We start from the raw sequence: 23,923 nt of genomic DNA on the forward strand, positions 1-23,923 counted from the left end.
TATTATTAATTAACTATACACTGAATATACCTAATATTGAGTTGCACTCCTCCCACAAACACACACTTTTGCCCTCAGAACAGCCTACATTTTGGGAGGCATAGACTCTACAAGGTGTCAAGTGTTCCACAGGGATTCTGGCCTATGTTGACTCCAATGCTTCTCACAGTTGAGTCAAGTTGGCTGGATATCCTTTGGGTGGTGGACCATTCTTCATACACGCAGGAAACTGTTGAGCAACCCAGCAGCATTGCAGTTCTTGACACAAACCAGTGCGCCTGGCACCTCCCTGTTCAATTGCACTTAAATATTTTGTCTTGCCCATTCACCCTTTGAATGGCACACATACTCAATCCATGTCTCAATTGTCTCAAGACTTAAAAATCCTTCTTTAACCTGTCTCCTCCCCTTCAGCTTCAATGTTTGAAGTGGATTTAACAAGTGACATCAATAAGGTATCAGACTGACCAGGTGAAAGCTATGTCATGGAAAGAGCAGGTGTTCTTAATATTTTGTATACTCAGTATATATGTCAGTCAAGTGCATGTAACTGGGTAAGCTGTAACTGGGTCTGGTTCTTGTATATATCAATGGGAAATGAATCAGAAATTGTGAGCATGTAGGATAGGTCAAGTTAAGTTTCAGCAGTTACTAACTTAACAGCAACCGTGATTTTTGTCTCTTTGTATGATACAGCCATAGACCCGTGTGCTGGGGGGAAGCATGACTGTGAGCAGATCTGTATCCCCTCCCCTGGAGCTTTCACCTGCGGCTGCAACACCGGCTACACCCTCAACGACGACAAGAAGACCTGCACAAGTTAGCGACGCCATCGGCAGGCCAAACAATACAATGCACTAAAAGCAACATCCTGATGGAGACATATAGACCAAAATATACATACATGCATTCACACTCAGGCTGGCCCCCGCCCACACACACACACCCATGCACACACTCTCTCTCTCTCTCTCTCTCTCACTCTCTCACTCTCACTCTCACTCTCACTCACACACACACACACACACACACACACACACACACACACACACACACACACACACACACACTTAAAACACTCAGAGAAGATATTACAGACATTTCATCAGCTTTCACTAGGTACTGTAGGATGCAAGTTATGTGTTTACAACCGAGTGAGGACTGAAAGTTAGGAGGTGTCTTGTTTCAGCTCAGGCTCTAGAGAACCATAAGTCAATGTTCCTGGCTACAGCTTTTCTGTGTTGCAATGCAAAAGATGCACCTTGCTGAGAAAGAAAGCTGTGAGCTTAGATTTAATAGGATGTTATAGACCTCCATCTGCAAAAGAAGAATCTCTGGATTCTCTGGCTAAACTACAGCGTGGTTGTGGGGGGGGAAATGAAATGGTTCTCATGGGCGATTTTAAACTGGGACTGGTTATCTCCAAACTCCGAGACCACAAGAGGACTGTGCAAAACATTGCATTTTACTTAATTGATAAATGCAGTCACAAGACCCAATCCAAAATACATCTCCAAGTCAATACTTATTGATGTTATTCTAAATAACAATCCACATAAGTACTTGGCCGTTGGTATTTTCCCTAATGATTTAAGAGATTATTGTGCAGTTGCTTGCATTAGAGACCCTAAAATCCCTAAAGTGCCCCCTCGGTACATGGTCAAACAACATTTTAAGGAGTTCTGTAAGCAGGCATTCCTGCATGAACTTTACGCATGCAACTGGGATAGGATTGCTGTTTTTGCCAGACAGAGGAGGCATTCTCCTATTTTCATTCCATGTTTTCTAGTATCTGTGATAAACATGCCCCTCTCAAAAAGTACTGGGTAAGAGGTAGAGACAATCCCTTGTTTACAGAGGAATTATCTGATTTGATCCAAAAACAAAATACACAAATGGGCTAAAGCCAAAAAGGCTGAATGGCAGTTATTCAGGGCACTGAGAAACAAGTGCACCTTGTTAATACGGAAATGCAAATCTAACTTCTATTACGAATCTACCAAGGCAAACCTCAATAACCCGACAAACATTATGGAAAACCATTAAGTGACAGACAAGAATCAACTGCTTGATATTTTTTATGAGCATGTTGCTAAGCCTGGGCATTCATTTGATAATGAACTCCATCCTAACATCTCAAATGAGGCTGTGAATGAAACTGCCGCCTGCCGGCCTACGGTTCATCCATTTCATTATACCGAGATTGAGTTTTCAAAAGTTGTAAAGGCACTCAAATCTATTGATAGCTGGAATTTGATCGTTATTTAAAAAACATTTGCTGCCCCTCTCACTCATTAACATCTTTCATTGGTGAATAATACGATTCCAAAAGTCTGGAACGCACTTTTACATAAGGTTGGAGATCCGTCCCAGTTGGATAACTATCGTCCCATATCAAAGCTGTCTGCACTGGAAAAGGTTTTTGACAACCTGGTGAACTGACAGTTGAAAGACTTTCTTTATAAGTTCTCAATATCAGTCGGTTTTAGAGCCAAGCATAGTACCATTACTGCGGTAAATGTGATATTCTAGATGCTCAGGACAAGAAACATCACTGTTTCACTTTTTATTGAATTATCAAAGGCTTTCGACACTGTTGACCTCGCCCTGCTGTTTAGACAAAAAATTGGTTTAAGTGTTGAAGAATTGGATTGGTTCTAACACTACTTTTGTGGCAGAAAAGGGTTTAGCACAGCAGGGAATGAAATCGACATTTCGAAGGTTTACGAAAGGAGTTCCCCAGGGCTCAATTTTAGGTCTGATCTTTTTTAACACTGTATATAACTTATATATGGAAGACTGTTGACTTTGTGGCGAAATCTGCACGGAGCCTTCACCGTGCACTGCCACTTTAAGAGCGCATGAGCAGTAAGGAAGGAGAAAATAAAGAGAGCTCGTTCAGCTCTTTGGGGAGGGGCTCTTTGGTGGCGCGACAGTTTGATTGTGTGTGCTGTGCTGCAGAAGTTTTGTTTGTTTCAGCGTGTGTAGTTTATAGAGTGTTTAACTCAATCATCGGTGTAATCGCTCTAGGTCGTGGTTGTTTTCGTTTGGGACCGCGCCCGTTATGGATCGCAAGGATTAGTAGCAACATTGTTGCGAAGCTTTAACATACAAACCATCGGACAGTCAGACAGTACACCTGCACGCCTGAAGACCACAGCTAAGATCTCTCTTTTTCTCTTTTTCTCTTCCCTCTATCGTTCCAGTGCTTTACCCTGCAACAGACTCTCTATTTTTCCAATGCACTTCCTATTGAAGTTCATTAGAGCTGGACTATTATTGCCCTGCCAGAAGTATTTGGACATTTTAGTTAAAAAGGAGGTTGCTTGCAAGTTGTGTATTATGTGAACTGTATTGAGGTGTACTAATGACATGTGGCCGAGAAGACTGTGGACATTTTTAAGGCCTTTGTTGTGTCGATGAACACCCCCCACATTCATACCCTCTGCACTCATCCACTAGAAAATAATACAGATTATTGCAAATCCTATGTTGATGACTGGGTTCATTCTTGCATGCAGTTGCTGTTGAATTACTCTGCCATTATTAGTATTATTGTATGAGGTATTCTTGTTGGGGTTTCCCCTGTGCTGTGATGTGGGTTTTATATGGTGTGTATTCTTTTTTCTCTCCACTGGCTATCTGGTAAACAGGCTACACTCTAGGCAGTCTCTTCTGCTGATGTGTGTGGGTCTGGTAGTGGTTCTCTCTATTCTACTCTTTTCCTTTCGGCATGGTTAATACCTGCCTGGCGCCCGAACAAAATCTTTCTTTACCCCTCTCTAATAAATATCGCTACAGAATTGGCGCCCGAACAGGGACTTGAAGAGAAACACCCATGACACCATCCACACAAGGTTGAATCATGTCTTTTGTTGGAACCCCATACTGTGTCAATGTGGACACACCTGATGGTAATCATGTTCGGGATTCTTTCATTCAGGAAGGACTCGATGAACTAATGGAGTTGGATAGCACTGCCCCTAATCCCCAGGCTTCTGGCTCACCTATAACATCTCCACCATTACCCTCCCCTCAAACCCTTCCGGTTACCCTGTCCAGAGAGACTGGGAGAGGTGTCTCTGTGATCCCTGGACAACTGGAACATCAATGGACACACACCAATCATAGTTTGACAATGCAGGAGAATGCCATTCGCAAACTCAGTGAATGTGTGGAGGCTCATCAGACAGATGTGCAGAGGAGGTTGGATTACCTTCCCTGTCAAATGGAGGAAAACCAACAACAAATTGTTCAGAGACAGAAATATTTACAAGATTCTCTGAAGCAGGATATTCAAGGAAAACTGCACCGGTTCAAAACACAAATGGAAACTAACCATCATCAAGTCATACTCTTTCTTGAGGACGAACAAAAACAGAGAGCAGAGGAGTCAGCCTCTGTTGTGAAGGGAGTGTGTTCTTATCTGAAGGAAGTTATGGAGGACATGAAGAACTCTCTCACAGGGGAACTACGATTTTTGATTGAACAGACTCAAAAGGACACCGTTAATGAGATGGAAAAAGCACAGAAGGCCACAGACCTTCAACTGGAAGGGCTGCACCAGGAGGTAATGCAGTGCTTTTCCCTTCTGGACAAATCTTCTGCACCTCCCTCAGGTTTTACCTCTGCCACTGGCTTGGCCAGTAAGGTAATAGGAACAGGTAGTACTACAAAAACCCCACTGAATATACTGTTAAACAACAGAACTCCCGCTGCCACTGTCATGCCTCCTCTAGAGCGCTCCCTCCCTATCAAACTACTTTTCCCCACTTTTGGCAGCCCAGAAGATGATGTTGATCCACTGTTTTTCTTATCTAAGTGTAATGATTTTCTTTCTATCCGGCCCCTTACTGACTTGGAGGTTCTTGCCACCCTCCGCAGTGTTCTCCATGGTACAGCAAGAGACTGGTGGGAGATAGCCAGTGAACATGTGTCAACCTGGGAGGAGTTTCAAAAAATATTCCTCTTAGCCTTCCTCTCAGAGGACTATGGGGATGAACTGGCGGAACGTGTTCGTAACAGAGTCCAGGATGAAGCAGAGCCAATACGGGACTTTGCCTTCTCCTATCGAGTTCTATGTAGGAGATGGAAGGCTGACATTACTGAGCAGGAGATGGTCAAACTCCTTCTTAAGAACATGGTTCCCCGCCTTGCTAGTCAACTTCGAGAACGTGTGCAAAATGTGGATGATCTGGTGCGTCTTGGGACTCAGTTTGAGAAGGACTGGAAGCGCCACCTCCAAACTAAAAACCCGGTTCCCTCATCCCAGTATACCAATAACTCTCCTGGGGCTAAACCGTCTCAGATATTTGTACCCAAGATCCAGGACAAATGTCCAGTTATGTGTTGGAGGTGTAAAGTTCAACATCCTCCAGATTCTTGCCCGCTCTATGTCCAGCGTCAGGATTCAGGAAAAGGTCAGAAAGGACCGAAGACTGAAAGACTAGACAGGCGTGGTGGCTTGCATACAATTGGGTCAGCCATAATGCCCACCATGAAGCCTTTAGACAGCACAGCTAGCGGTCTTATTCCTATTCCGCAACAACTATTGGTTCCTCTGACTGTTAGGAACTGGAGAGGGAAGGCCATAATCGACACAGGGGCATCTTACACCCTGATGCAAGAGGCCCTGTGGCAGAACATGGCATTACCTCATAAGGAGCTACGAACCTGGGAGGAGGGACCATTGTACTTGGCCAATGGAGAACCTACCACTCCCTTGGGCTGGATTAGTATAATAATAAAACTGCATGGTGAGACTATTAACCTTCCTGTGGCTATTCTTGCAGATTCAAGCCTTGCATTTGCTGTAGTCCTTGGCCTAGACTTCCTGTTCTTCAGTGGACTGACCATCTCGATGTCCGAACCCTCCTATCGGCTGCACTCTGACTATTCTCAGCCTCATCCCTTTCAACCTGGTAATGCACTGATTTCAGGTTGGAGCCTGCTACATTATGCAGAGTCCGGACAAGGTCAAGTCAGAGACCGAGAAAATATAAAGAGACAAAGACAAAAACATGTTCCACCAGTGAAGTCTGAGAACCCAACTATCACCCTGATTACCGCCGTACCCCCCCTTCTATCCGAGAGCAAAAGCATACCTGATGCTGATTTCTACATCAAACAAGCGGTGCAACAGGCATGTCTGTCGGATGATGAAAGGTGGCAGCTGTCCCAGATGTTGGCCGTGAACAGTGAGGTCTGTACTCTTACACTCGGCCGTACAACCGTCTTCAAACACACAATCTATACCCGGCATGAGGTCCCCATTAAGCAGCGTCCCTACAGGCTGTCCCCCGCCAAACTGGCAATTCTCAATGAACAGCTCAAAAGCATGTTGGAGAATGGAATTGTGGAACCTTCTTTTTCCGGATGGGCTTCTCCGGTTGTTCTGATTCCTAAGAAAGATGGTGGATATCGATTCTGTGTGGACTACAGGAAGCCGAATGCCATAACAGAAAGCGATGCCTACCCTCTACCAAACATAAATGACATACTGGAATCTCTGGCAGGAGCATCCATCTTTAGTAATCTGGATCTGAACAGTGGCTATTGGCAGGTGTCAATGGATCCTGCTAGTTAGGACAAGACTGCCTTTGTTACCCCTGCTGGTTTGTACTCCTTCAAAGTCATGCCTTTTGGTTTGAAGAATGCTCCAGCAACCTTCCAAAGGTTGATGGAGACTGTCCTGGGAGATCTGAGGAGTAGAAATTGTCTTGTTTATCTGGATGACATCATAATCTACTCCTCCTCTGTTGCGGATCATCTGCAAGACATTCAGTCCGTCATCGACAGACTAAAGGCTGCAGGTTTGACCTTGAACTTGAAGAAGTGTCGTTTCTGTCTGCCAGAACTCAAGTTCCTTGGTCATGTGGTTAATGCTGAAGGTATCCATGCAGATCCAGCCAAAGTTGCAGCCGTGCAGGAATTCCCAATTCCCACATCCCTCAAGGCTGTTCAGCGGTTTCTGGGTATGGCTGGATGGTACCACAGGTTTGTGCCTGACTTTTCAAAGGTAGCCGAACCCCTCAATCACCTTAAGAAGAAAGGTGTGAAATTCCAATGGACCCCTGCATGCCAAGGTGCATTTGAAGCACTCAAAAACAGTCAAATTACTCCTCCAGTGCTTGGACATCCTAACCTGAATGCTCATTTCATTGTGTACACGGATGCAAGTCAAACAGGACTTGGAGCAGTCTTGGCTCAACAAACAGGACTTGGAACAGAAGAAGTTCTTGCCTATGCAAGTCGCACCCTTAATTCAGCCGAGAGGAATTATTCAACGACTGAAAGGGAGTGCCTCGCTGTGGTCTGGGCTTTGGAGAAATGGAGCTACTACTTGGAGGCAAAGATCTTCACCGTTGTCACAGACCATGCTGCTCTGCAGTGGGTTCTGGCATCAGGCAAGACCAACAGCCGTCTTATTCACTGGTCTATCAGACTGCAGAAGTTTGACTTCATCATTGAGTATCGCAAAGGAAAACTGAACGTTGTACCAGATGCCCTTTCTCGGATTACAGAGACTGCCAATGTTTGTCCTCCCTTGTGCAGTACTTATACTACCGCTAAATGTCTGGATGATTCCTTTCCTCTGGATGATGAGAGTGTATGGAGAGCACAGCAGAAGGATGCTGCCATCATGGCGATCCACAAGAGTCTGTCTGAAGAAGACTCCAAGAGTCGCTTCAATGATAAGTATAGCATAATTCAGGATAAAGTGTATCGAAAAACTCCAAGAGGGGATGGAATACACAGCACCCATTATCGCGTCTTCATTCCCTCTATATTGTGTGACCAGATAATCCAAGCTTATCATGCCAATCCCATGAGTGGCCATCTTGGAGTTTTTAAAACTTATCGAAGACTACAAGAGGTGGTTTACTGGCCAGGCATGTGGGTTGATACCCGGAAGTTTGTACAGCAGTGTGAAGTCTGCCAGAAATACAAACCAGACATTGGCAGACCTGCCGGGAAAATGCAGCAGACCGTGGTGAACCATCCAAATGAAATGTTGGGAATTGACCTCATGGGACCTTTTCCTCCCAGCCGGGGGACACGGAATGAATTTTTATTGGTGGTAGTGGACTACTACACACACTGGGTGGAGTTGTTTCCCCTCCGCAAAGCCACTGCATCAGCCATTGCTCTAATTCTGCGAAGGGAGGTTTTTACCAGATTCGTAATTCCGGACCAAATCCTCTCTGACCGAGGTCCGCAGTTCATATCAGGAATATACAAAGAGCTCTGTACCTACTGGGGTGTAATTGCCAAGCTGACCACAGCCTACCATCCTCAGACCAACCTGACCGAGAGGGTAAACCGAACCCTGAAGGGGATGATTGCTTCATTCGTGGGGGATCAGCACACAAGGTGGGATCAGCATCTTCCAGAATTTTGCTTTGCACTGAACTCTGCCGTGCAGGAGACTTCTGGGGTCACTCCCGCCGAACTCCACCTGGGAAGACCACTAAAAGGTCCGATGGACAGGGTCTTGCAAAGTTTGAATGTTTCACCTGACTGCCCAGCGTTTGATGCCGTACAACACCACCACACCTTGCTAGCCAGAGTGGAGGCCAGCAAAACCAAAGCCAAACAACGACAGCTGAGAAACTATGACAAACATAGACGAGACGTGTGTTTTCCACCCCAGTCTCGTGTCTGGGTACGTTCACATCATCTGTCAAAGGCATCTAAGAAGTTCACTGCCAAGCTAGCTTCGAGATGGAAAGGTCCATACCGTGTAGTGCAGCAGTTGGGACCAGTGAACTACTTGGTCTGTTTGGAGGACACTGGGGAAGATGTCAGGACAGTGCATGTTGTTGACCTAAAGCCCTGCTACCCTACGGCAGAAGAGCTGGATCGCAGGCAAAAGCAACACCTGCAGGACCTCTTTGTGGAGGACTCTGATGAGGAGGACTTCCCTGGTTTTGTGTAGCAGGAACATGAACCTGTCAAAGCCTGCATCCTCTCTGTTTCTACAGGCATTGTTTTTTCATGGGGGGAGGAGTGTGGCGAAATCTGCACGGAGCCTTCACCGTGCACTGCCACTTTAAGAGCGCATGAGCAGTAAGGAAGGAGAAAATAAAGAGAGCTCGTTCAGCTCTTTGGGGAGGGGCTCTTTGGTGGCGCGACAGTTTGATTGTGTGTGCTGTGCTGCAGAAGTTTTGTTTGTTTCAGCGTGTGTAGTTTATAGAGTGTTTAACTCAATCATCGGTGTAATCGCTCTAGGTCGTGGTTGTTTTCGTTTGGGACCGCGCCCGTTATGGATCGCATGGATTAGTAGCAACATTGTTGCGAAGCTTTAACATACAAACCATCGGACAGTCAGACAGTACACCTGCACGCCTGAAGACCACAGCTAAGATCTCTCTTTTTCTCTTTTTCTCTTCCCTCTATCGTTCCAGTGCTTTACCCTGCAACAGACTCTCTATTTTTCCAATGCACTTCCTATTGAAGTTCATTAGAGCTGGACTATTATTGCCCTGCCAGAAGTATTTGGACATTTTAGTTAAAAAGGAGGTTGCTTGCAAGTTGTGTATTATGTGAACTGTATTGAGGTGTACTAATGACATGTGGCCGAGAAGACTGTGGACATTTTTAAGGCCTTTGTTGTGTCGATGAACACCCCCCACATTCATACCCTCTGCACTCATCCACTAGAAAATAATACAGATTATTGCAAATCCTATGTTGATGACTGGGTTCATTCTTGCATGCAGTTGCTGTTGAATTACTCTGCCATTATTAGTATTATTGTATGAGGTATTCTTGTTGGGGTTTCCCCTGTGCTGTGATGTGGGTTTTATATGGTGTGTATTCTTTTTTCTCTCCACTGGCTATCTGGTAAACAGGCTACACTCTAGGCAGTCTCTTCTGCTGATGTGTGTGGGTCTGGTAGTGGTTCTCTCTATTCTACTCTTTTCCTTTCGGCATGGTTAATACCTGCCTGGCGCCCGAACAAAATCTTTCTTTACCCCTCTCTAATAAATATCGCTACAACTTTGCAAATCTCCATCTGTATGCTGATGACACTATTTATTCTAGCACATGTAATATTGAGAAGGCTTTTCAGGATAGTTGGCTTTTGATGCTGTTCAAAAGCAACTTTCCGAATTGAAACTGGTGCTTAATGCATTGCAAACTAAACATATGATTTTCTCTTCTCTGAAAGTAGATAGGAGTCACTTGAAGAGTTTAACTCTAAAAGGCCAGCAAATTAATAGGGTCACCTCCTATACATTTCTTGGGATTTGGTTAGATGAAAGCTGAATTTTAAACAGCACATTCATATGCTGAAGAAACTGTGTTTCACATTCTTAAAAAATGTGTTTTTTATTTTAGGAACAAGTCTTATTTTTCAATGTCAGTCAGAAAGGATCTTGTTCAAAGCACTTTTAAATCAGTGGTGGATTATGGTGATGTTGTCTATCTGCAGGTCTCAGCAAGTACCTTAAACCAGTTAAATGTAATTAAAGATGGGTTGCACCAACAGTGTTAATCTAGGTTTTGTAAATCTAGGTTTATAATTAATCAGAGCTGTGTTGCACCACTTAATTTTAAATCGGGATCAGTAAATCTATGAATAACGGTTTTAAACTATGATTAGTGACATGTTACACCAATATGAGGTATTTTGTGAGTTGAAACGAAGTAGCTAGCCTACTTGACAAATGAGGCCACAAAGTTGCTGTTTCTTGATAAAACAATAACAATGTAATGTTAGAACTACTGCAACTCCATCGTGAAAGGTTCTCAATGGTTGGCTTATTTGCCAGTACTAGACAGAACGAATTTGTTAGCTAACTTTAGCTCGCTAGTTTATAAATTAAAAGCGGAAGCCAAAAAGGATGCGGCAGAGGAGAGGGGGGGGCTATTTCAAACTGGAGCCGGAGGGGGGCTTACGTCCAAGGGTATTGATCCTATCACCCAGAAGACATGCGAGATGATTCCCAAGCTACTAATGAGTGAATTATCATAACACTACAGGATTCAACCTGTTTCTAATTATTCTCTGAGGAACTCGTTGGTCTCTCCACAGTAGATATGCTGCCATTTGATCAGTTAAACCCCTCAAGTGGCAGTTTAGAATTAATCGGCAATCTAAATTTATATATTTTTTTTTAATTAATTGAGCAACAGGCTTAAAATTAATCTAGGTGTAAACTTAGATTAGAGGAAGGATTTAATTTAACTACAATTCATTTCAAACTAGGTTTAAAAATTGGTGCAACAAGAAATAGATAAACCTTGATTTAACCCAGTTTAAAAGTTAATCCATGTTGGTTCAATACACCCTAAATGTAATTGAAAATGTAATCTACTGGAATGACTCAATAGGCGTGGCTGGTAGGTGACTGGTAGGAAGGCAATGAGGAAGAACAATGACAGGGACACAGCTTAACCTAGGCTAGCATATTTATTCAAAATAAAAGGTTCACAAATCTGGTTCTCAAACATTAACAAAAAACAAAACTCTCCCACTCCACTTAACTGAACCTAGTGATAGCCTTAACTTTAAAGAAAACTTGCCGGGCTGCTACCCAGTTTACCAGCTTCACTTGTAGACCGGTCACTTCTTCCTGTGGAGAACACAATGTCCAGGGCTTCAAACAAATGTCCGTAGAGCTCAGCCTCTGGCGTCCAGCCCCTGTGCTAAACTAAAGCAGCCACTTAAATTTCCCCAGGTGCATTGCAGCCTAACAAGGCCGAGTGACCTCAGGAGTGCTTGCTGCCGCCAACATTGCGGGTTGTGGGACGTGGCTGACACTCAAAACAGTGGCTTTCCCCGGCCACATAACTGGGACGCCACACTAAGTAATCCCCAAAAGTAATTGTTTATCATGAAAGGGCCATAAAGGATAACTAGCAGTGGTGTAAAGTACTTAAGTAGCACTTTAAAGTAATTTTTCTTATGTAGTTTGGGGTCTCCATACATTTTCCCTGACACCCAAAAGTACTCATAATTTGACAGGAAAATGGTCCAATTCATACACTGGTCCTCCCTACTGCCACTGATCTGGCGGACTCACTAAACACATGCTTGGTTTGTAAATGGTGTCTGAGTTATGGAGTGCGCCCCTGGCAATCCGTATATAAATAAATAACAAGAAAACTGTGTCGTCAGGTTTGCTTAATATAAGGAATTTGAAATGATTTATACTTATACTTTTACTTTTCATACTTAAAACCAAATACTTTTAGACATTTACCCAAGTACTATTTGTAGTCATTTCCTATTAAGGTATCTTTACTTTCCCTCAAGTATGACAATTTAGTATTTTTTCCACCACTGATAACTAGTAATGCTGCATACTCCAAGAAAGGTTAAAATCTCACCTTTCTGGTAAAAAAAGTAATAAATTGCTGAGGTATAGTCACGTTTGAGGACACAAGCTCAAGTACACAGTACAAATATGATTTTTTTTTTAAATATGAAATATTTTATGATGTATTTCCTATTCAACAAAACAGTATGAATAAGCATGGAATGACTAATCTTTCTAAATGTACAGTTGAAGTCGAAGATAACATACACTTAGTCATTTTGGCAAGTCAATTAGAATATCTACTTTGTGCATGACACAATACATTTTTCCAACAATTGTTTACAGACAGATTATTTCACTTATAATTCACTGTATCACAATTCCAGTGGGTCAGAAGTGTACATACACTAAGTTGACTGTGCCTTTAAACAGATTGGAAAATTCCAGAAAATTATGTCATGGCTTTAGAAGCTTCTGATAGGCTAATTGACATCATTTGAGTCAATTGGAAGTGTACCTGTGGATGTATTTCAATGCCTACCTTCAAACTCAGTGCCTCTTTGATTGACATCATGGGAAAATCAAAAGAAATCAGCCAATACCTCCGAAAAAAATGGTAGACCTCCACAGTCTGGTTCATTCAACTGTATGTGTATATATATGTCATAAGGATAATTAATAATATAAAATTGTATTTGTCACATGCGCCTACTACAACAGGTGTAGTAGACCTTACAGTGAAATATTTACTTACACTTATTTTTCTAAACTGCATTGTTGGTTAAGTTAAAAATAAAAAATAAAGTAACAAGTAATTAAAGAGCAGCAGTAGTATAACAATAGCGAGGCAATATACAGGGGTACCAGTACAGAGTCAATGTGCGGTTGCACCGGTTAGTTGTAGTAATACTGTATGCACATGTAGAGTTATAATGACTATGCATTGATGATAAACAGAGAGTAGCAGGGGGGTCAATGCAAATAGTCAGGTTGGTGTTTGATTAGCTGTTCAGGAGTTTTATGGCTTGGGGGTAGAAGCTGTTAAGAAGTCTTTTGGACCTAGACTTGTCGCTCAGGTACCGATTGCCGTGCAGTAGCAGAGAGAAGTCTATGACTATGGGGGTGGTTTTTGACAATTCGGTTTTTGACAATTTAGGGCCTTCCTCTGACACCGCCTGGTATAGAGATCCTGGATGGCAGGAAGCTTGGCCCCAGTGATGTACTGGGCCGTACGCACTACCCTCTGTAGTGCCTTGCAGTCAGAGGCTGAGCAGTTGCCATACCAGGCAGTGATGCAACCAGTTCACCATGCTATCGATGGTGCAGCTGTAGAGGATCTGAGGACCAATGCCAAATATTTTCAGTCTCCTGAGGGGGAATGAGGTGTTGAAAGAGTTCCACAGGGATGCTGGCCCATGTTGACTCCAATGCTTCCCACAGTTGTGTCAAGTTGGCTGGATGTCCTTTGGTGATGGAACATTCTTGATATACACGGAAACTGTTGAGCATGAAAAACCCAGCAGCATTGCAGTTCTTGACACAAACCGGTGCCCCCTGGCACCTACTACCATACCCCGTTCAAAGGCAGTTTTATATTTTGTCTTGCCCATTCACCCTTTGAATGGCACACATACACAATTCATGTCTCAAGACTGAAAAATCCTTCTTTAATCGTTCTTCATCTACCTAAAAAAAAATCAGCTTTGACTGCATTTACACTTTAGTTCCAATATCTCTGGCCCAAAATGTCAGATCCTCACAAGGTAAAGTGCTTGTTGTTCAGACGTGTCTTTCTGAGTAGTTTGAGGGGATCTACAACGTCAGTAATTAGAGGGGAGAAAGGTTTTTGGTAGCTTATGTCCATGTTTTACCAACAATATGGAAATATGCTTTTTCTGTGTTTTTGCATAACTTAAAGGATAATTATGACAAAAGTACCTATAAATATGTTTATTCCATACTCTACGTATGTTTGTATGATTAAATAGTCTGTTTATATCTTCAGTAATATGTTCAGAATCTGTGGCTTGATAAATGTACAACTTTGCTCTTTTTTTTATCTGAGAAATGTATTTTGAATGTAAACCAATCCGCATAGCACTATTATAGCAACCACTTTTTTTGATCTTGTCAATGATTTAAAATGTGTTTGTGGACCTGTCAAAATCTGTTGATACTGTCCATCATGCTATTTTATTGAAACAAGTTGTCCTCAATAGGCGTGAGCTCTGTTCATGATTGAATGACTATGTTAGTGACAGAACTCAGGCCATCGTGATTGACAGTCCACATTTCTTAAGATACATAAGCTGTTGCGCAGGGGTCGATACTAGGACCTGTTCTTTTCACTGTTCATATAAATGCTATTGGTCGATCTGTAAAAAAAATACAGATGATACTATTATGTACACAATTGCCCCAGCTGCTTACCTGGCTGTGACAAGGCTACAGTCCAATTTTGCAGATGTGCAGGAAGCCCTTACTGATATAAAACTAAATACATGTTGTTTTCAAGTTGTCTCCGATGGATTACATCTTTACTCATGGGATGGTTCTATAATGTAACGATACCGTGGTATATCCAATCCAGTTGTTTGTGTCGTACGTTTCGGGAAAGTACCTGCATAATTGCGCACCCAACTCACTCAGGTGCTTCGCTATATCACATTTGACATTGTCCATAAGCTTGAGTTAATTTGCACACAAAAAAAATCATACAATGGTGGAAAGACCTGTGTTGTCCTTGTTAATGCAGACAGAAAAGAGCTCCAACTTCTTAATCATAGCCTCAAATTTTGTCCCGCACATTGAATATAGTTGCGGAGAGTCCCTGTAATCCTAAATTCAAATCCTTCTGGCGAGAAAAAACATCACCCAAAATAGTCCAGTTGTGTGAGAAACTCGTCATCATGCAAGCGGTCAGACAAGTGAAAATTATGGGCAGTAAAGAAAACTAAGCTCGTCTCTCGATTAAAAAAAATGTGACAATATGCTCCTACCTGTATTTGACATTGTGTTGTTATTCGCTGAACACAAGATGGTTTAATTTTACTTTTGGAAGTGAAACGAGGCTACTCAGGCGAGAAAAAAAACTCACCCAAATGTATATCCCCGTTGGAAAACATAAATGTACTGTTTGAAAATGTAAAGATTTTTTTTCTTTTTATGGATCACATTTTAATTTGCCATACCCTCAACGGCATTACGCGGTACCCCAGTTTGGGAATACCTGCTCTAGGGCATTTCAAATTGTTGTTGGAGGACCTTTTTACTGACTCCCAGCATTGAATCCCTGTCCTAATAAAGATTCAATAAGAAATTACAGTTTCAATATCTCTGGCCCAGAAAGTCAGATTCTTGTGAGGAAAAATTATCCTGGTTTAGTGGGGTCTCCCACAGTTTTCTCAGAGACTCTACATCATCTGAGAAGGGTCCTTGGTGGTGTTACAGACCACAACTGTAGCTGAAAACATCTGAATTGATCCTTTCTGTATATCTGCATGCCTTAAATATAACTTCAAGAAAAGTAACTATTAATGCATCCATTCCATAGTCTAAGCTGGGAGTACAAGAGCCGTTACAGGAGTTGGTGCAGGTTTCCCCATACAGTAGGGAGTAGAGAACTACGGCTTTGGTAAATGAGGACTTTAGTTTAGATATCACAATCATCAAAGACAAATTTCCCATGTCTGTCAAAGGCTCCACTGACACATTTTAGGAGGTGGTGTATTTTCGCGTCTATGTCAGCTTTGGAGGAGAGAAAGTTGGCAAGGTATCGAAAGTGATCCACATTTACACGGGTGGTATTGTCAACATATATTGTTGGGACCGGTGTTGTATTGTCTGGTGGGGCTTAGTGGATGATTTGTGTCTTTTTTGTTGTTGTTCAGGGCCAGACCCAGGAGTGTGTACGTCTTTGCAAAGTCTTCTTCTAAAGTGGGCAGGCATTGCTTTGTCATGTGCATACTGGAGACATATGCGGCTCTGAGGAGGGTGCGCGTCTTCCCGGTTCCTGCTCGACTTTGCTTTTTTTATGGCTTTAAAAAAAATATATATACTTTGTTTGCTCCTTTGTTCACCGCACAGCGGACTTACATGTTGCTGTTAAACAAGATGACCAAAGGCAACACCGGGGATGAAGAAGAGGAAGGAAAGGGGTCTCCAAGCTAGTCGGATGGGCTACACAGCCTCCTTTTCCAAGTATCCTGATGGCCAATGTCCAATCACTGGAAAATACTTTGAACTCAGAGCAAGGCTTCAATCACAGAAGGATGTGTTTTTAGAGACCTGGCTTACAGACGATACACTCGACTGCTATTCAACCAGATGGCTTTTCCCTTTTCATTATCGTTTGAACTGCAGCTACTGGTAAGAGTAGGGGGAGAGGTCTGTTTCTTCATCAACAATTCCTGGTAAAACAAAGTTGAAAATATCTCTATATAGTTCTCCGAACCTGGAGTTCCTGATGCTAAAATGCCGACCCCACTAAATGCAGAGGGAATTCACGTGTTATCACACCTGTGTACATACCGCCACAAGCAAACACCAAGGCGAACTGTACAAGATCATTAGCCAACAAAAATCCTCTTGCACAGAAGCAGTCTTTATTGCTGGATCATGTACAAACAGACCCACTCCAATTTGCCTACCTCTCCAACAGATCCAGAAAAGATGCCATTTCCATCGCTATTCACACGGCCATAACACCTATGTGAGAATGCTTTTCATTGACCACAGTTCATCATTCACCACTATTGTTCCCTCCAAGCTCAACACCAAGCTCAGAGCCCTGGGTCTGGACACCACCCTCTGGAACTGGATCATTGACTTCCAGACGGGCAGACCCCAGGCTGACACCAACTCCATCATCAAGTTGGCTGATGACACCACGGTTGTAGGCCTGATAACCAATGACAAGTGAGCCTATAAAGAGGAGGTAATTGAACTCTCATTGTGGTGCCAGGACAACAACCTCTCCCTCAATGTCAGCAAAACAAATGATGCCGCAATCCACATCAACGGGACTGCAGTACAGAGTTAGCAGTTTTAAGTTAATCTGTGTCCACCACTCTTGTAAGAGGGCGCATGAGCATCTCTACTTCCTAAGGTGGCTGAAGAAATTCAGCATGCCAACACCGTGTCCTCTCCAAATTCTACCGCTGCACATTGAGAGCATCCTGACCGGTTACGTCACAGCCTTGTGGCCGTGGACGGAGCAATTCCCGTACAAGGCCCTCCAGCGGGTGGTGAAGACAGCCCGGTATATCACTAGAACCATGTTCCCACCCATCCAGGACATCTACTTGAAACTGTGCCTGAGGAAGGCCCCCCCCCCCCCCCTCCCCATCATCAAGGACCACACACCCCAGCAATGAGCTGTTAACTCTCTTATTGCCGTGCAGACGGTATCGGAGCATGAGGTCTGATACCAACAGGCTCAGAGACAGTTTATCTACAAGCAATGCTGCACAATTAAAAAAATTCCCTCTAATCCCAATTGTGTCTTCCGTTTTATGCAAAAAATAATATTCTACTGAGCCGTTTACTTTGTTCGTATTCTTATATGTTATTTCTTAATTTTGTTGTATTGTCAAGAAGTAAGCATTTCAGTGGACGACTAATAACACTTAACTTGAGCTCCATAATAGAAGTGAATTTGCTGTTTGCCTTGACTTTAATTAGGTTGAAGAATCTGCTGTATGTTTTTACAGGATTGGGACTTCCTGAGACAGATTTTACATGTGCAGTGAAGGATGGCAGCAATGAAGATTGCAAAAAGGGTGGGGCAGTGATGCAGCCGTTTCATCCCAGTTTTCATCTTGAAGGGTTCCATTTTAGCACCACTGTAAAGGATCAGTGTTGACGACATGCAGAAGTTGTCATGCAGAAGTCACAGTACCTGGTGAGCTTTTCAGGGCAGCTGATATTTTATATAGTCAAATCCTTTTGTAAGATCTATAAAAAAGTAAAGTAAAGTGTTTGCTTTTTCTCTTGCAGTTATTGTGTTGTGGAAATCATGTCCGTTGTGCCTCTGGATGGGAAAAAGCCTCGTTGTGATTCTGGGAGGGGTAGGAGTCAGTTGGCCAGTATGTGATTTAAGTATTTTCCCAGTGGTGGACAGTAGGAAGATACTGCATAGATTCCTATGTAGTTCCCACAAATATTCCTGTCCCCCTTTTTAAAGATGGTAACAATCTGAGTTCTGTGGGAATTCTCTACTTGTGCCAGATCTTCAGAAGCAGGGCATGTATGTGGTGTAAGAAAGAGCACTTAGGCTCAGGTATGTGGCCTTGCTATTTCTTACCTGGCATTTTGTACCTGCTCCTTCCTAAGTGGTTTTCCTAGGTCTTCCTTTATGATTCGCTGAATGGTTTGGTTGAGGATCTCCGTCTCAACGGTTGTACTTCGGTTTGAAGAGTTCCTTGCCTCAGACAATGACATGGTCAATGATATGCCAGAGTGGGGATAAATCCAGGATATTTGTTTTTTTCTGATGGAAGAATGTGTTAGTGATAAGATCATGTTCTACACATTTGGTTAGGGGAATAACTCCATTTGAGTTGGTTTGCTGACACCTTCTTTCCCAATCATTCCTCTCCAAATGTTGTGGTCCTGGCCGATTGGCAATAAAATCCCCAAGATGAATGATCGTGTCTTCCTTAGGAATACTTGAGAGCCCAAGTTGGTATAGAAGGTCTCAAACAATAGAACTCTGGGCATTAACCACAACCTTCACTTCAAGCAGTAATCAGTGTTTCTGTTTTTTATAATACAGTGATAGACATGTGTGCTGAGGGGAAGCATGACTGTGAGCAGATCTGTATCACCTCTCTGGGCACATTCACCTGCAACTGCAATACTGGCTACACCCTCAACGATGACAAGATTACCTGCACAAGTTAGTGAAGCCATCATCAGGCCAAACCATTGAGGAAGCCCAGATATGAAACTACAACCTTCCCTTCAAGCAATAATCAGTGTCTCTGTTTTTTATAATACAGTGATAGACATGTGTGCTGAGGGGAAGCATGACTGTGAGCAGATCTGTATCACCTCTCTGGGCACATTCACCTGCAACTGCAATACTGGCTACACCCTCAACGATGACAAGATTACCTGCACAAGTTAGTGAAGCCATCATCAGGCCAAACCATTGAGGAAGCCCAGATATGAAACTACAACCTTCCCTTCAAGCAATAATCAGTGTCTCTGTTTGTATGACCCAGTGATAGACCCGTGTGCTGAGGAGAAGCATGACTGTGAGCAGATCTGTATCCCCTCCCCTGGAGCCTTCACCTGTGACTGCAGCGCTGGCTTTAAGCTCCACGATGACAAGAAGACCTGCACAAGTTAGTGAGGCCATCATCAGGCCCAACAGTAGAATGTATTTACAGTAGCTGGCTTTAAGCTCAACAATGACAAGATTACCTGCACAAGTTAGTGAGGCCATCATCAGGCCCAACAGTAGAATGTATTTACTGTAGCTAGGGGCAGAATATTTGAGGCAGCTGCTGGGTGAGATTTGCGGTGAACATTGCAAGCGCAATAAACCTAAAGTATGTACTATTCCGTGTTTATCAAGCTTGAGACCCAGCATTAACATACACTTGAAAATAGGTTTTGAAGATTTAAAGGTCTTATTTTTGGTCCTTATTACTTGCACACAACAGGACTTTGTTCATATTTCTGATCTGAGTTCAAATAGTAGGTTTTTTCTTTGAGCATGATTGGAATGCCAGGTGGGCGACATTTGCACTTTTGGGACTATGTCAGTTTAAGTGCTCCAAGTCAGCTCAATCGAAAGCAGCTAAAGTATTCAAAGCAATACAAATACTATTTGAACGAAGGTCTGTTTATTATAGAAACACCTATGCTGTTGGTCACAATCAAATAACATTATCTTGCTTTATGCTATCTAGTTACTTTTTAACTGCATTGGTAACCAGAATGCAATTACTGGCTATCTATGCTTTCAGCTTTTACAAATGGAATTCGCATTTAGCAAACATTTTTCTACACCCGAAAAGGACAATATCTAAATATTACGCTGCAAAAACAGCCAAATATATCCAAATTGGATTTTAGTAACCACATTAGACATTGTATAAAATGTGCACGTTGTTAGCATCAGCTTTTTAGAATGGTACCAATAACGGCATCCTTGTGCTGTCCCTCACGGCATTCCATCGATCCTGGACCGGACCTATGACACCACACACTTCTCGTTCACTGTCCCCCAGTTTGTCAGAGTGTCCGTGTGTGTTTGTCCCTCCACAGACCTGTGTAACACAGTGGAGCATGGCTGTGAGCACCAGTGTATCAGTACACCAGACTCCTACTACTGCATCTGCCCTGAGGGACAGCTACTGGCGGAGGATGGCAAGGGCTGCCGAAGTAAGTATACTTCACACACCCACTAAATACAATAATGTTAACATCTTCACTTCCAAAATGGTTATTTCTCCTCATCTGAAGAACCCTTTTTGGAAGACAAGGGTTATTTTTAAGGCAAAGGGTTCTACCTAGAACTTTTTTTTTTCACCCCCTTTTACTCCCTAATTTTGTGGTATCCAATTGGTAGTGGTTACAGTCTTGTCTGATCGCTGCAACTCCCATACGGACTCGGGAGAGATGAAGGTTGTTCTCCGAAACACAACCCAACCAAGCCGCACTGCTTCTTAACACAATGCCCATCCAACCCGGAAGTCAGCCGCACCATTGTGTGGGCGTGCACTGCGCCCGGTGCGCGATGACACAAGAATGTCCCTGCCGGCCAAACCCTCCCCTAACCCAGACGACGCTGGGCCAATTATGCGTCGCCCCATGGGCCTCTGGGTGTTCAAAAGTTTAAACGGTAGTGTACATTGGTTGGTTGATTTAATCATATGCTACACAAAGATAAATAACATACATTTTTCTAAACTAATCCAACCTGTTAGGAGTTTGATGTATTGCACCCATTACTTAGATGGTTTAGATGCTTTAGATAGTCTTTCCTACCCTGGCAGTCATTCTGAATGCATGTTGTGGGTGATTGAAAGTTCCAATTATTGGATATCCTGACTCTGGCTGGATTCCAATAAGAATTACTCATCACTTTACATGCCAGCGTAATGTGATTTGTAAACCAGGAGTTGTAAACCAGGAGTTTGACCACTGTTAGGGTATAACAAGGCCCTCAAATAAATACCTTATGATATATGTAAGGTATTGTCATAAAGAGTATTGATGGACATTCAAAATATTTTCCATAAGCCGGATCTTTTGGCTCTGCTCACCTAAATGAGGCATTCATTTGGCTCCCAAACGGCTCGTCATTCAGTAGTGCTTAAAAATGTATTAAAACCCTTGAAAAATAACTCATTTGTAGTGTAAAGCCTAAAAGGTTGCCTATCATTGTCAGATCATGAAATCTGTGTTCAAATACATTTTACCTGATGAAATTAGATAGCTTGCAAAAATGTTGCATGGACCATAATAAGGCTCTCTTCTCACTGCCTATTGATTCTGCAGTGAGGAATTACAATCTTCACAGAACTTATCTACAGAAAGTCGTTGTCTGGAGCTCAAAAAGCAGTAGTAGCAGTATGCAAATCAGTGAACCAAATGAACAGCTCTTTCACAGATGCGAGTCGGTTCCCGACATTCACCAAAAAGATCTGTTCAAAAACAGTGTTCATTCGCGAATGACTCATCACTAAGAGAGTTGAATGTTAAAGGCTAATAAGACTGGTGGAACTGTTCATAGAGGGTTCTAGGAAGAACCCTTCAAAGATAAAAGAGTTCTTGGTAGAACTCTCTGCAAAGGGTTCTACTTAGCACCTTTTTTTCCTAAGAGTGTACATCTCATGTGGTTCACCAGAGGTTTAATCATTAGTTCAAACAGTTGTGTACTAAAACAAGAGTTTCTATTGGACAAATTCAGCTAGTTCCGGTTTCGTTCCATTTGCTTCCATTTAAGAGATGTATTGCAACCAAATCGGCATAATGAATACACCCCTGGATGCAATATCTCTATACAACTACTTCTATTCAGTTGACTCTCTGTAGTATCTTGGATACAGTATCTAACGTGCTCCAGAAATGGAATTAGCGAAGGTCGTCAAAATTGATAAAAGGCCAAAAATAAAGTTCTGTAAATGTAACAGCTGCATAATGGAGTAAAATACTCAACTCGTTTTGAATTTTAAATAATCCTTCAAATTTTGACTGTATTATAGCACATTAACAATAGTATAATGAGAGTAAATCTATGGAATCGATATATTTCAGTGGGATTTCAGACATTCAGTTGAATGTCAAATGTAATTGTTTCTTCTTTGAAATGATACAAATGTTTTTAAACCACATATGGCCTTTTAACAGTACCAGTCAAAAGTTTGGACACCTACTCATTCAAGGCTTTTTCTTTATTTTTACTGTTTTCTACATTGTAGAATAATAGTGAAGACATCAAACTAAGAAATAACACACATAGAATCATGTAGTAACCAAAAAAGTGTTAAACAAATCAAAATGTTTTATATTTGACATTCTTAAAAGTAGCCACCCTTAGCCTTGATGACAGCTTTGCCCACTCTTGGCATTCTCTCAACCAGCTTCATGAGGGAGTCACCTGGAATGCATTTCAATTAACTTCTTGGTGACAGGGGGCAGTATTTTCACGTCCAGATGAAATGCATGCCCAAATTCAACTGCCTGATACTCATCCCTAGAAGATAAGATATGCATATTATTAGTAGACAAAACACTCTGAAGTTTCTAAAACTGTTTGAACCATGTCTGTGAGTAGAACAGAACTTATTTAGCAGGCGAAACCCCGAGGACAAACCATTCAGATTTTGTTTTGTTTTGGGGTCACTCTCTTTTCAATGGGTTTTCATTGGGAATCCAGATTTGCTTGCAGTTCTTGCAGTTCCTATCGCTTCCACTGGATGTCAACAGTCTTTAGAAATTGGTTGAGGTTATTCCTTTGTGTAATGAAGAAGTACGGCCATCCTTGAACGAGGGTCACTTGAAGTGTACTGTTAGATGGAGGAGCGTGACCAGAAAGCTTGCTACAGTTTGTTTTCTTCCTGTATTGAACACAGATCATCCCGTCTTCAATTTTATTGATAATTTACGTTAAAAAAATACCTAAAATTGTATTACAAAAGTAGTTTGAAATGTTTTGGCAAAGTACAGGTAACTTTTGAGATATTTTGTAGTCACGTTGCGCAAGTCGGAACTGGTGTTTTTCTCTATCAAACGCGCCAAATAAATGGACATTTTGGATATATATATCGACGGAATTATGCAAACAAAAGGACCATTTGTGATGTTTATGGGTCATATTGGAGTGCCAACAAAAGAAGCTCGTCAAAGGTAAGGCATTAATTATATTTCTATTTCTGCGTTTTGTGTCGCGCCTGCAAGGATGAAATATGGTTTCTTTCTTTGTTTACGGAGGTGCTATCCTCAGATAATAGCATCGTTTGCTTTCGCCGAAAAGCCTTTTTGAAATCTGACATGTTGGCTGGATTCACAACAAGTGTAGCTTTAATTTGCTATCTTGCATGTGTGATTTAATGAAAGTTTGATTAATTGATTAATTTCAGTAATTTATTTGAATTTGGCGCTCTGCATTTAGCTAGCGTCCCACATATCCCAGAGAG

At 42.3% G+C, this 23,923-nt stretch overlaps 1 protein-coding gene across 2 annotated transcripts in view; it reads left to right on the top strand.

The window, feature by feature from the left end:
- The window catches only part of LOC139370700 (matrilin-4-like), a 48,677-nt gene that overhangs the window by 14,098 nt on the left and 10,656 nt on the right, over window positions 1-23,923 (top strand). For both annotated transcript variants that reach the window (XM_071110338.1, XM_071110339.1), the window contains 4 exons: window positions 697-819; window positions 19,271-19,393; window positions 19,496-19,618; window positions 20,547-20,663. In XM_071110338.1, coding sequence (XP_070966439.1) covers window positions 697-819; window positions 19,271-19,393; window positions 19,496-19,618; window positions 20,547-20,663 — 486 coding nt within the window. The remainder of the gene's footprint in view (window positions 1-696; window positions 820-19,270; window positions 19,394-19,495; window positions 19,619-20,546; window positions 20,664-23,923) is intronic.

The sequence above is a fragment of the Oncorhynchus clarkii genome, chromosome 17, assembly GCF_045791955.1.
Source record: "Oncorhynchus clarkii lewisi isolate Uvic-CL-2024 chromosome 17, UVic_Ocla_1.0, whole genome shotgun sequence".
In the NCBI taxonomy this organism is placed as follows: Eukaryota; Metazoa; Chordata; class Actinopteri; order Salmoniformes; family Salmonidae; genus Oncorhynchus; species Oncorhynchus clarkii.